We start from the raw sequence: 14,588 nt of genomic DNA on the forward strand, positions 1-14,588 counted from the left end.
GGTCAGAGGGTGGAAGTGTCAATCACAAGAGGGCACAGGTTGAAGGTTAGAGGGGGAAAGTTCAGGGGAGACATGCGGGGAAAGTTTTTCACACAGAGCGGGGTGAGTACCTGGAAGGTACTGCCAGGGGAGGGGGTAGAAACAAGCACATTAGCAACATTCAGGGTTTATCTTGATAGAGATATGAGTGAAGGTAGAAAGAGGGATAGAGACCATATGTTGGTGGACCGAAGGCCTGTTCCTGTATTGTTCTTTGATCTTTGTTCTATATCCCTCGATATCTAGAAATCTACCAAGCTCTGCGTTGAACACACTCGCTGACTGAGCACTGGTCAGCCGATTGTAAAGATTCACCATCCTCTGCGCGAAAAAATTCCTCCCCATCTCAGTCCTACCTCTTATTCTGAGACCGCAGCCGATATTCTATGACTTGGCACAGGCGCGGATCGTAAAATCCCACCCGGTGCCAACAGAGAATCCCGTTCTGTGAGCCACGCCTGCCCCGTGGCGGGAAAATTCCAGCCTGTGTCCCTAGTTCCCAGCCACCACCCACACAGCTTCCCACTACCAATCCTCCTCTGACACATTCCCAGAGGAAACATCAAGGGGGAAACCTCCTGCTGAACCCTGTAAGAATTTCGTATGCTTGAATGAATCACCTCGAGTTCTTCTGCACATTCTCCCCATGTCTGCATGGGTTTCCTCTGGGTGCTCTGGTTTCCTCCCACAGTCTGAAAGACGTGCTGGTTAGGGTGCATTGACCCGAACAGAGTGTGGCGACTAGGGGAATTTCACAGTAACTTCATTGCAGTGTTAATGTTAGCTTTACTTACATTAAATCCCCATCAGTCGCCACGCTCCTGCACCTGTTCGGGTACACTGAGGGAGAACTTAGCACGGCCAATGCAAACTAACCAGCATGTCTTTCGGACTGTAGAGAGAAACCGGAGCGCACAAAGGAAACCCATGCAGACACGGGGAGAACATGCAGACGCCACACAAACAGTGACCCAAGCTGGGAATCGAACCCAGGTCCCCAGCACTGTGAGGCAGCACAGCTAATCATTGTGCCACCGTGCTGCCCCAGAGATGGGGATCTAAGATCGGAACAAGCTGCTCCAGAGGCTGACTTACTGAAACAAAAACAGAAAAATGCTGGAAAATCTCAGCGGGTCTGACAGCACCTGTGGATAGAGAGTAGAGCCAAATCTAGATGACCCTTCGGCAGAGAATGATTCCAGCATCTACAGCAATTAGCGTTCATCTTACTTACTGGACTCAGGATAAGCTGGATGATGGGGGGGGCGGTTAATCCCTTTGGATGGACACTGGTGATTCACTGAGCCAATGGGCAACTCCCTCAACTTAAGCAGGAGTTGATAGCCTTGTAGTATTATCCTTAGACTATTAATCCAGAAACGTAGTTAGTGTTCTGGGGACCCGGGTTCGAATCCAACAGTGCAAAGGGAGTTTTACTCTGCATCTAACCCCATGCTGTACCTGTCCTGGGAGTGTTTGATGGGGGACAGTGTAGAGGGAGCTTTACTCTGTATCTAACCCTGTGCTGTACCTGTCCTGGGAGTGTTTGATGGGGACAGTGTAGAGGGAGCTTTACGCTGTACCTAACCCCATGCTGTACCTGTCCTGGGTGTGTTTGATGAGGACAGTGTAGAGGGAGCTTTACTCTGTATCTAACCCCGTGCTGTACCTGTCCTGGGAGTGTTTGATGGGGACAGTGTAGAGGAAGCTTTACTCTGTATTTAACCCCGTGCTGTACCTGTCCTGGGTGATGTTTCAAGCTAATACTTGGTGCCTGGAATAGAGACACTTTCATTTACCAAGATTACAACCCTTACCTCAGTGAGCACACACTCAAGAAGAATAATGTTTTATCTCTATCTTTCTCCTTACCTGATTGATTGCTTCCAGGAGGTCATCTTGTTTTGCTTTAAGAATTCCGTAGGCTTTACCACCTGAAATATTCAACAATAGAATCTAATAGTGAAAGAAGTAATCTCAACAAGACAGTGGAATAGAATCTTTACTCTGTATCTAACCCCGTGCTGTAGCTGTCCTGGGAGTGTTTGATGGGGACAGTGTAGAGGGAGCTTTACTCTGTATCTAACCTTGTGCTATACCTGTCCTGGGAGTGTTTGATGGGACAGTGTAGAGGGAGCTTTACCCTGTATCTAACCTTGTGCTATACCTGTCCTGGGAGTGTTTGATGGGGACAGTGTAGAGGGAGCTTTACTCTGTATCTAACCTTGTGCTATACCTGTCCTGGGAGTGTTTGATGGGGACAGTGTAGAGGGAGCTTTACTCTGTATCTAACCTTGTGCTATACCTGCCCTGGGAGTGTTTAATGGGGACGGTGTAGAGGGAGCTTTACTCTGTATCTAACCCTGTGCTGTACCTGTCCTGGGAGTGTTTGATGGGGACAGTGTAGAGGGAGCTTTACTCTGTATCTAACCCATGCTGTATCTGTCCTGGGAGTGTTTGATGGGGACAGTGTAGAGGGAGCTTTACTCTGTATCTAACCCCGTGCTGTACCTGTCCTGGGAGTGTTTGATGGGACAGTGTAGAGGGAGCTTTACTCTGTATCTAACCCCGTGCTGTACCTGTCCTGGGAGTGTTTGATGGGGACAGTGTAGAGGGAGCTTTACTCTGTATCTAACCCCGTGCTGTACCTGTCCTGGGAGTGTTTGATGGGACAGTGTAGAGGGAGCTTTACTCTGTATCTAACCCCGTGCTGTACCTGTCCTGGGAGTGTTTGATGGGGACAGTGCAGAAGGAGGTTTACTCTGTATCTAACCCCGTGCTGTGCCTGTCCTGGGAGTGTTTGCTGGGGACAGTGTAGAGGGAGCTTTACTCTGTATCTAACCCCGTGCTGTACCTGTCCTGGGAGTGTTTGTTGGGAGACAGTGTAGAGGGAGCTTTACTCTGTATCTAACCCATGCTGTACCTGTCCTGGGAGTGTTTGATGGGGACAGTGTGGTGGGAGCTTTACTCTGTATCTAACCCCGTGCTGCACCTGTCCTGGGAGTGTTTGATGGGGACAGTGTAGAGGGAGCTTTACTCTGTATCTAACCCCGTGCTGTACCTGTCCTGGGAGTGTTTGATGGGGACAGTGTAGAGGGAGCTTTACTCTGTATCTAACCCCGTGCTGCACCTGTCCTGGGAGTGTTTGATGGGGACAGTGTAGAGGGAGCTTTACTCTGTATTTAAACCCATCCTGGGAGTGTTTGATGGGGACAGTGTAGAGGGAGCTTTACTCTGTATCTAAACCTGTGCTGTCCCTGTCCTGGGAGTGTTTGATGGGGACAGTGTAGAGGGAGCTTTACTCTGTATCTAACCCCGTGCTGTACGTGTCCTGGGAGTGTTTGATGGGACAGTGTAGAGCGAGCTTTACTCTGTATCTAACCCCGTGCTGTACCTGTCCTGGGAGTGTTTGATGGGGACAGTGTAGAGGGAGCTTTACTCTGTATCTAACCCCGTGCTGTACCTGTCCTGGGAGTGTTTGATGGGGACAGTGTAGAGGGAGCTTTACTCTGTATCTAAACCTGTGCTGTCCCTGTCCTGGGAGTGTTTGATGGGGACAGTCTAGAGGGAGCTTTACTCTGTATCTAACCCCGTGCTGTACGTGTCCTGGGAGTGTTTGATGGGACAGTGTAGAGCGAGCTTTACTCTGTATCTAACCCCGTGCTGTACCTGTCCTGGGAGTGTTTGATGGGGACAGTGTAGAGGGAGCTTTACTCTGTATCTAACCCCGTGCTGTACCTGTCCTGGGAGTGTTTGATGGGAGACAGTGTAGAGGGAGCTTTACTCTGTATCTAACCCCATCCTGGGAGTGTTTGTTGGAACTGTGCAGGGAATTATTTATTTTAGCTCTAACCGGCACTGGGATGAGTTTCACTGATTCAAATTACATTTAAGCTGCGGTTAGATTGTCCAAGTAAATTGTGGCCAACTTTCATTCAGTTAAAAAGTGGTGAAATGTAGGTCTTGAAACAAAGCTGCAGGTCGTTAAGATATTGAGGCATTTGGGTAGCAATATGACTTAGGGTTGTTACCGGGGCATTGGCCTATTGATAGGCCTGTGACCTCTTACCTGGGATCTATGACAAAGAAGCAGGCCATTCGGCCCATACAAACCATGCCTGCTTTTAGGTTTCACTCAAAAAACAAAGAGCAAAACAGCACAGAAACAGGCCCGTCAGCACGGCTGCATCAATACGCAATTTCTATCCCTCTCTTCACCTCCCATCCGTGTGTCAATTAAGACACACTTTGAATGTGTTGCTAATGTGCTTTCTCCCCCCATCTCCACTGGCAGTACATTCCAGGTACCCACCACCCTCTGTATGAAAAACCTTCTCCGCACGTCTCCGCTATACTTTCCACCTCATCTTGAACTGTGCACTCATGTCCATCCTTCCACCTTGGGACAAAGTCTCTGATTATCCAGCCTATCTATGTTCCTCCGTCTCACTATTTCCAGTGCAAACAGCCCGAGTTTATCCAACCTCTCTTCATCCCTAAAACCCTCCAGACCAGGCAACATCCTGGTAAACCTTCTCTGCAACCTCTCCAAAGTATCCACGACCTTCTGGTAGTGTGGCAACGACCGACTGCTCGTAATATTCCAAATGCGATCAGAACTGCACATAATATTCCAAATGTGGCCTCGCTGAAGTTTTATACAGCTGTAACATAACTTGCCAACCTTTATGCAACTGAAGAAGGCATCACGGTGGCACAGTGGTTAACACTGCTACCTCATAGTGCCAGGGTTCGATTCCGGTCTTGAGTCACTGTCTGTGTGGAGTTTGCACATTCTCCCTGTATCTGCATGAATTTCCTCCGGATGCTCTGGTTTCTTCCCACAGTTTGAAGATATGCGGGCTAGGTTGATTGGCTATGCTAAATTGACCCTGTGTCAGAGGGATTAGCAGGGTAAATGTGCAGGCTTACAAGAATAGGTCCTGGATTGTGTTCAGTACAAGCTCAATGGGCTGAATGGCCTCCTTCTGTACTGCAGGGAATCTATAATTCTATGTTGTATGTTTTCCTGACCACCTTATCCACTTGTGTTGCCACTTTAAGGGGTCCATGGACTTGTACGCCCAGATCCCTCTGCACCCTCCCAAGGGTTCTACCATTTACTGTATAATTTGCACCTTAATTTGAGTCTCCTCCTGCCTTTACTCAACTATATCTACCATCCTAACTTTTCTCCTTCACTTGCTTGCCTAGCTTCCCCTTATACCACGCAATCTATTTGTGTCAACCACCCCTTGTGGTTACGAGTTCCACATCCTTACCGCACTTTGGTTAGGAACTTTCTTCCGAATTCCCTGTCGGATTGTTTTGGTGGCCATCTTCCATTGAAGACATCTGGTTATGTTCTTCCCCACAAGAGGTCAGTGGGGGTGTCAAAACGCTCAAATGGTTTCAGTTATTGGCCAAGAAAAAGGATGTTGCAAGAACACAGGGAGAATTACATTCACACGGCTCTTTGTTTGTCGATTGCTGCTTCAATGAGCTGCCCTCGGTCTTAAGACCAGGAGCTGGGCTGTTTAATGATGATTTCACAACGCACAACTCACAGTATCCTCCGGCATTCGTGGATAAGAAGGCCATTCGGCCCATTGGTGATGCTGTCCATTCAGTCTCCTGCTCATTCCCCATAACCCTGGAGCTCTACTCTTTCCCTTTCAAGTCTTTTAACCAATATATTTGTCCCTTCATTAGGATGAAGCAGCCAGGCTGATTCCTGGGTACGGCAGATCTGCCGGTTAAGTCAGTTAGGATGATATTCACTGGAGTTTGGAAGAGTGAGCGGGGATCTTATGGAATTCCTACAGTGCAGAATGAGGCCATTTGGCCCATTGAGTCTGCACCGATCACAATCCCACCCAGGCTCTATCCCTGGAACCTCACATATTTACCCTGCTAGCCCCCTGACACTTGGATCAATTCAGCACGCCCAGTCCATAAGAAAGATCCAAAGCAATTGACAGGGAGGAATTGGGGGGAGAAGGGGAGGAGGAAGGGAAGAGCAACGATGGGGGTGGAAGGTAAAGAAACCATGACTTGGTGGGCTGACGGGCTGTTCCTGTACTGTTTTGCTCTTGTTCTTTGAGTGAAGCTTAAAAGCAGATATGGACTGTGTGGGCCAAATGGCCCTTTTCCTTGTCATAGATCCCAGGTGGCACAGTGGTTAGCACTGCTGCCTCACAACACCAGCGACCCGGGTTCGATTCCCGGCTTGGGTCACTGTCTGTGCGGAGTCTGCATGTTCTCCCCATGGGTTTCCTCCGGGTGCTCCTGTTTCCTCCCACAGTCTGAAAGATGCGCTGGTTAGGTGCATTGGTCATGCTAAGTTGCCCCTTAGTATCCCTGGGATGTGTAGGTTAGAGAGATTAACACGGTAAATATGTGTTATTACGGGATTCGGGCCTAGGTGGATTGTTGTTGGTGCAGTGTCGATGGGCTGAATGGTCTTCTTCGGCGTGGTTAACACAGCTCCAGGGACCTGGGTTCGATTCCCAGCTTGGGTCACTGTCTGTGTGGAGTTTGCACATTCTCCTCATGTCTGCGTGGGTTTCCTCTGGGTGCTCCAGTTACCTCCAACAGTCCAAAGATGTGCGGGTTAGGTGGATTGGCCATGCTATAAATTGCCCCTTAGAGTCCGGAGATGAGTAGGTTAGAGGTATCAGTGGGTAAATATGTCGGGATATGGAGCTAGGGCCTGGGTGGGATTGTGGTCGGTGCAGACGCAATGGGCCAAATGGCCTCCTTCTGCACTGTAGGGTTCTATGATTCTATGCACTGTAGTGTTTCTAAAACACAGTTGACGTAGTTAATCCCCCTAACCTGCACAACATTGGACACGAAGGGGAAATTTAGCATGGTCACAAATCCTTCCTGTTCGCCACATCCCTCTAACCCATTTTGTATTAGAAATATATCCATCTCCTTCTTGAAACCATTTAATGATTCAGTCTCCACCGCGCTGCTGGGCAGGGAGTTCCACAAATTCACCACCCTCTGTCAGAGGTAGTTCCTCCTCATCCATTGTAAATCTACCACCTCGCAACTTTTACCTGTGACCTCTTGTTCGAGATTGCCCCACAAGGGAAACATTTGGTCTACGTTGACTGTACCAATCCCTTTTAAAATTTTATATACCTCTATCAGATCCCCTCTTATCCTTCTAAACAAAGCGAGCTTAAACCCAAACTGTTTAATCTCTCCTCATACGTCAACCCTTTCATCCCTGGAATCAATCCTTTTAATTTGATTTGATTTATTACTGTCACATGTATTAGTATGCGGTGAAAAGTATTGTTTCTTGCGCACTAAGCAGGCCGTTGATAGGGAAGGGAACAAGAGAGTGCAGCGTGTAGTGTTACAGTCATAGCTAGGGTGTAGAGAAAGATCAACTTAGTGCAAGGTAAGTCCATTCAAAAGTCGGATGGCAGCAGGGAAGAAGCTGTTCTTGAATCGGTTTGCAGGTGACCTCAGACTTCTGTATCTTTTATCCAAGAGAAGGAGATGGAAGTGAGAATGTCCAGGGTACGTGGGGTCCTTGCTTATGCTGGCTGCTTTCCCAAGGCAGCAGGAAGTGTAGACAGAGTCAATGGATGGGAGAGGCTGGTTTGCGTGATCGATTGGGCTACATTCACGACCTTTTGTAGTCCCTTGCGGCCTTGTTGAGGAATGATTTGATTTATTATTGTATTAACACAGTGAAAAGTATTGTTCCTTGCGTGCTGTAGAGACACCGTTCATAGAGAAGGAAACGAGAGAGTGCAGAATGTAGTGTTACAGTTATAGCCAGGGTGCAGAGAAAGATCAACTTAATGCCAGGTAGGTCCATTCAAAAGTCTGACAGCAGCAAGGGAGGAAGCTGTTCTTGAGTTGATTGGTACGTGACCTCAGGCTTTTGTATCCCAACAGAAGAAGGTGGAAGAGAGAATGCCCGGGGTGTGTGGGGGTCCTCAATTATGCTGGCTGCTTTGCCGAGGCAGCAGGAAGTGTAGACAGAGTCAGTGGATGGGAGGCTGGTTTGCGCGATGGATTGGGCTACATTCACCACCTTTTGTAGTTCCTTGCGGCCTTGGGCAGAGCAGGAGGCCATACCAAGCTGTGATACAACCAGAAAGAATGCTTTTTTTCATGGTGAATCTGTAAAAGTTGGTGGGAGCCGTACCAGGCATGCCACATTTCCCGTAATGTTTGCCTTATCCGCGGATGTCCTGGACTCTGGACTCTGAAGGGCTCCAGGACAGAGAATTGCGGGCCTGTGCAGCATTTTACACAACGAAACACACAGCTCACCCTTCACAAACATTGTGAAATTCACTTCAAGCTTGTTTCCTCCTGCACATATGGTAATAATGTTTGCGACTTAGAACAACAATGCTCCGACAGGCATTCTGTCCTTCGAAAACAAACACAATGTGGCAGAAGACTTGCAAGCAGCTCGCAGACACTGGCCTCAAACTTGGACTCGAGATTACCTCACGATGAATTCCCATCCGTCAGCACTTTTTTTTAAAAACTTCCTTTGTGGGAAACTGGGAGTAGGAAATGTGGCACGTCCACTATGACTCTGACCAACTTTTACAGATGCACGGTAGAAAGCATCCTTTCTGGTTGTATCGCAGCTTGGTACGGTTCCTGCTGTGCCCAAGACCACAAGGAACTACAAAAGGTCGTGAATGTAGCCCAGTCCTTTCTCAAACCAACCTACCATCCATTGACTCTGTCTACATTTCCCTTAGGAAAAGCAGCCAGCATAATCAAGCACCCCGGACATACTCTTTTGCACTTTCTTCCGTTGGGAAAAAGGTACAATTACCTGAGGTCACGTATCAACCGTCTCAAGAGCAGCTTCTTCCCTGCTGCCGTCAAACTTTTGGATGGACCTCCCTTCCCGTACGATCCCCACGGTGCAGAAGGAGGCCGATCGAATCTGCGCCACCCGCAATCCCACCCAGCGCCTATCCTCTTAACCCCACACATTTACCCTGCTAGTCCCCCTGACATTAAGGGGCGACGCGGCACGGTCAATCCACGTATCTTTGCATTGTAGGAATAAACCGGAGTGAACCCACGCAGACACGGGGAGAACGCGCAAACGCCACACAGACAGTGACCCAAGCCGGGAATCGAACCCACGGGCGCTCACCGCTGCACCGCTCCCAATCAAGAACACATCTCTCTCTCTCTCTGTCTTAAAATACACTGAAGTGTGGCGACTGAGGGATATTCACAGTAACTTAATCGCAGTGTCAACGTAAACCGACTTGTGACACTAATAAAATGAACTGATCAGCTCTCTGCGGCAGTGAATCCCACAGATTCACTACCCTCTGGCTGGAGAAACTCCTGCTTATCTGGGTTCCAAAGGATCGTCCCTTTTACTCAGAGGCTGTGCCCTGGGGTCCTAGTCTACCCACGTCCAGTCTATCACAGGCCTTTCAGTATCCTGTAAATCTCACCAGCCCAAAGGATAGACAGAGGGGGAGCATCGAACCATTCCTCTCTTACCTTGGGGGTTCATGGTTGGGATGACTTTAGCCTCCGCGTCTCTGGCTCGCTGGCTTTTGGACAGCGACCTCGATGTTATTTTTATATATCAGAACATCAGGAAACAATGAGTCCGAAAGAGCAGTTTTAACTTCCCTTTGGTGACGTCACGAGAAGATGCTTGCAATTCAGTTGTGTCTTTCTGTCCCCTCTCCACTTAAAAAGGCAACATTGTTCCTTACTGAGTTTCGCAATGACTTTAGTGCAAAAATGAAACTGCACAGAGCTGGAATGGGAGTGGTGGGGGGGGGGGGGGGGGGGGGGGGTGCGGTTGGAAATCAAGGAGGGGGTAGGGTGCCTGCTTTAAGGCACAGGGGCCTAGTGAAATAATCAACCTGGCAGCAGTCACTATCTCAATGTTTTCGGGGGGGGGGGTGGGGTGCGTTTGGAGGGAGGAGATTTCAATGGGGGAGGGTGGGGAGGGTTGCGGCTAGATTGGACAGGGCCGGACCGGAGTTAGACATTTGTGTGTTCGAGCCCACCGCACTCAAGCAAGATCTCCAGGGGCCGTTGCTCCCTTGGGTTGCACAGTCCAACACAACAGCGGGTGGGATCGTCCTGTCATGCCCGCCCCAAGTCCAGAAGTTTCCCCCCCCCCTCCCTCCCCTCTGCCTCCCCCCCCACAGCTTGACAGTCCCTCAAACGGTCCGGCAAATCTTGCATCCCGCCCCGTGACGATTTCCCAAGCTGGCTTCTTGCATGATGGAACTCGGGCCGTGCTAAATTCTCCCCCAGTGTCGGAGTGTGGCGACGAAGGGATTTTCACAGTAAATTCATTGCAGTGTCAATAGAATAGAACAGAACCACCACCGCCCCCCCCCCTCCCAAAAGCGCAGAGGGAGGCCATTCGGCCCATCGAGTCTGCACTGACCACAATCCCACCCATGCCCCATCCCCATAACTCCACTTATTTACTCTGTTAATCCCCCAACACTAGAGTCAACTTAGCACGGCCAATCCAGCCAACCCGCACGTCTTTGGAGTGTGGGGGGAAATCGGAGCACCCGGAGGAAACCCACGCAGACACTGGGAGAATGTGCAAACTCCACCCAGACAGTGTGATCCCCCCCTCCCCCCAGGCTGGAATCAAACCCAGTTCCCTGGCACTGTGAGGCAGCAACGCTAACCACCGTGCCATCTTGGTGACCCTAATAAATAAACTTAAACTTTAAACTTAAGTGTGTTTCGGTGTAGCACAGATACGCAAAGGAACATCCAAACTGGGAGCAAGAATAAGCTGCCCAGAACATTACAACGAGGAAATAAAAATATTGGTCTGAAAGGCTTTTCCTTCAGCCCTCACATTAACACTGCAATGAAGTTACTGTGAAAATCGCCTAGCCGCCACACTCCAGCACCTGTTCAGCTACACTGAGGGAGAATTTAGCATAGCCTAACCTGCACATAAGAAATAGGAGCAGGAGTAGGCCATCTAGCCCTTCGAGGCTGCCCCGTCATTCAATAAGATCATGGCTGATCTGAAGTGGATCAGTTCCACTTTCCCGCTTTCTCCCCATAACCCTTAATCCCCTTGTCTATCAGAAACCTATCTACCCATTTCTTAAAAATATTTAGCGAGGTAGCCTCAACCACTTCAACGGGCAGAGAATTCCAGAGATTCACCACCCTTTGAGTGAAGAAGTTCCTCCTCATCTCCGTTCTAAACCGCCCCCCCTTATCTTGAGGCTGTGCCCTCTAGTCCTACTGTCCTTTCTAAGCAGGAAGAATCTCTCTACTTCTACCCTATCCATCCCTTTCATTATCTTATACGTCTCTATAAGATCCCCCCTCATCCTTCTAAACTCCAACGAGTACAGACACAGTCTATTCAGTCTCTCTTCATAGTCCAACCCCCTCAACTCCAGTATCAGCCTAGTGAACCTCCTCTGCACTCCCTCCAAGGCCAAAATATCCTTGCGCAAGTACGGCGACCAAAACTGCACACAGTACTCCAGCTGCGGCCTCACCAATGCCCGATACAGCCGCAGCAAGACCTCCCTACTTTTATATTCAATCCCCCTCGCGATGAAGGCCAGCATCCCATTCGCCTTCCTGACCACCTGCTGCACCTGCAGGCTGGGTTTTTGCGACTCATGCACAAGGACCCCCAGGTCCCTCTGCACCGTAGCACTCTTTGGAGTGCGGGAGGAAACTGGAGAAAGCCCACGGTGAGAACGTGCAAACTCCACAGACAGTGACCCGAGCCGGGAATCGAACCGGGGTCCCTGGCTCCGCCATTCAATAAGATCCGTAGAATCCCTACGGGGGGCCATTCAGTGGATGTGCACCAACTCTCCAAAAGAGAGCATTACCCAGACCATCACCCCCGCCTTCTGCCCTATCTCTATAACCCCACACAATTTCCACGGCCAATCCATCTCACCGACACATAGTGGGTCACTAAAATGCGGCAAGTCAGTCAAAGGCCCGTTGGCTACGACGGGACTGGAAAACCCCGCCAGCGTGAACTTCCACCCGTAGTCCCAACCAAGTGAGATGGTTCAGCTGCAGAACAGGCTCGAGGGGCTGAATGGACTCTGCTTGTTCATGATTGAATCAGTTAGTAGGGGGGGGGGGGGGAGGAAGGGACGCTCTCAACAGGGGGAACCACAGGAGTTTTATTCTTGCAATCTCTGTCACCGCTTCCCAGAATCAGAGGCTATTTGCGGCCAAACTCGCAGTTCCTTCTTCAGTCTTTGCCTCTGTGTCTCCCGGGGTGGGGTGAAGCGGGCTGAGTTTCCTGGCACCCCCCCCCCCCCACCGACCCACCTCCAGCTTTGCATTCGACTCCCCGCCCCCCCCGCCCGTCCCCAGTTTTGCGATTTGGAATCCGCCACGTGGCCATGCAAGGGTTAAAGGGTCAGCAAAGTCGTCCAGGAAGCATTACTCACCCACGTTCTCCAGCATCTAAAAGCAGCAACGACTAAAATAAAACAGGCCCCAGCCTCCATACGAAGCCAGTGCGGTGCGGAAGTTTCCATGACAACGAGCCACACGTGGGCCCAGATGCGGCCCTGATAAAACCTCCTTGTTTTCAGCCCCAGCGTTTGTCACCCGTCCCCAGTTGCCATCTGGGCTCAGCGCTGGTCAAATGCCAACCGCATGTGGGGCCTGGAGCCCCGTGTAGGCCAGGCCTGATAAGGAGGGCGGGTTTCTTTGGGCAGCACTGTGACACAGTGGTTAGCCCTGCGGCCTCCTATTGCAAGGAGGCCCGAGGTGCTGGGTTCAATTCTAGGCTTGGGTCACCTTCTGATGTGGATGTTTCTTTGCGTAATTGCACTACACCGAGACCCACAGAAGTCTATTTATTAGTGTCACCGTGGCATCGCGTTGGCACACTGTGTTAGCACTGCTGCCTCACGGCGCCAGGGACCCGGGTTTGATTCCAGCCTCGGGTCACTGCTGTGCAAAATCTATGCGTTCTCCCCTGGGTTTCCTCCGTGTGCTCCGGTTTCCTCCCACACTCCAAAGGTGCATGGGTTAGCTGGATTGGCCATGCTAAAGTTGCCCCTTAGTGTCAGGGGGATTAGCAGGGTAAATACTTGTAGGGATAGGTTTACTAGGTTGATACCGGAGTTGAGGGGCTTGAGCTGTGAGGAGAGGCTGAATAAACTAGGCTTGTACTCGTTAGAGTTTAGAAGAATGAGGGGAGATCTCATTGAGACGTATAAGATGATGAATGGGATGGATAGGATAGAGGTGGAGAGACTCTTCCCGCTCAGAAAGGACAGTAGGACTAGGGGGCACAGCCTCAAGATAAAGGGGGGGCGGTTTAGAACAGAGTTGAACATAAAGAACATAAGAACATAAGAAATAGGAGCAGGAGTAGGCCAACTAGCCCCTCGAGCCTGCCCCACCATTCAATAAGATCATGGTTGATCTGTCGTGGCTCAGTTCCACTTTCCCGCCCTCTCCCCATAACCCTTAATCCCCTCTCCTATCAAAAACCCATCAACCCGCGTCTTAAAAATATTTAGCGAGGCAGCCTCCACCACTTCAACGGGCAGAGAATTCCAGAGATTCAACACCCTTTGAGTGAAGAAGTTCCTCCTCAACTCCGTTCTAAACCGCCCCCCCTTTACCTTGAGGCTGTGCCCCCTAGTCCTACTGTCCTTTCTGAGCGGGAAGAGTCTCTCCACCTCTATCCTATCCATCCCATTCATCATCTTATATGTCTCAATGAGATCTCCCCTCATTCTTCTAAACTCTAACGAGTACAAGCCTAGTTTATTCAGCCTCTCCTCATAGCTCAACCCCCTCAACTCCAGTATCAGCCTAGTTAACCTCCTCTGCACTCCCTCCAAGGCCAAAATATCCTTGCGTAAGTACGGCGCCCAAAACTGCACACAGTACTCCAGCTGCAGCCTCACCAATGCCCTATACAGCCGCAGCAAGACCTCCCTACTTTTATATTCAATCCCCCTCGCTATGAAGGCCAGCATCCCATTCACCTTCCTGACCACCTGCTGCACCTGCAAGCTGGGTTTTTGCGACTCATGCACAAGGACCCCGAGGTCCCTCTGCACCGTCGCCTGCTGCAGTTTTTCGCCACGTAAGTAATAGTCCTTCCTACCATTATTCCTACCAAAGTGGACCACCTTGCACTTGCCAACATTAAATTCCATTTGCCATTTCCTGGCCCATTCGCCCAGCCTATCTAGATCCTTCTGCAGACTCTCCACACTCTCCGTGCAATTTGCCGTTCCACCAATCTTGGTGTCATCAGCAAATTTCGACACCATACACTCGGTTCCCTCCTCCAGATCATCTATATAAATGGTAAATAGCTGAGGCCCCAGCACCGACCCCTGGGGCACTCCACTAGTCACCAACCGCCGATCCGAATAGCACCCATTAACCCCCACTCTCTGCCTCCTATTTGACAACCAATCCTCTATCCACGCTAACACCCTACCCCCAACTCCATGCCCCCTTACCTTCTGCAATAACCTCTTGTGAGGTACCTTATCAAACGCCTTCTGAAAATCAAG

At 50.1% G+C, this 14,588-nt stretch overlaps 1 protein-coding gene across 1 annotated transcript in view; it reads right to left on the reverse strand.

Annotated features, from left to right (window-relative positions):
• The window catches only part of LOC145348554 (allograft inflammatory factor 1-like), a 22,699-nt gene extending 13,055 nt beyond the window's left edge, over nucleotides 1-9,644 (reverse strand). The window contains exons 1-2 of the mRNA XM_080196746.1: nucleotides 9,559-9,644; nucleotides 1,912-1,973 (exon numbers count right to left, since the gene is read on the reverse strand). Of these exons, the coding sequence (XP_080052872.1) occupies nucleotides 1,912-1,973; nucleotides 9,559-9,571 (75 nt within the window). The 5' untranslated portion in view covers nucleotides 9,572-9,644. The remainder of the gene's footprint in view (nucleotides 1-1,911; nucleotides 1,974-9,558) is intronic.
• Between the last annotated feature and the right edge of the window lie 4,944 nt (nucleotides 9,645-14,588).

The sequence above is a fragment of the Carcharhinus amblyrhynchos genome, chromosome 9 (assembly GCF_965287045.1).
Source record: "Carcharhinus amblyrhynchos chromosome 9, sCarAmb.v2.hapA, whole genome shotgun sequence".
Taxonomy (NCBI): domain Eukaryota; kingdom Metazoa; phylum Chordata; class Chondrichthyes; order Carcharhiniformes; family Carcharhinidae; genus Carcharhinus; species Carcharhinus amblyrhynchos.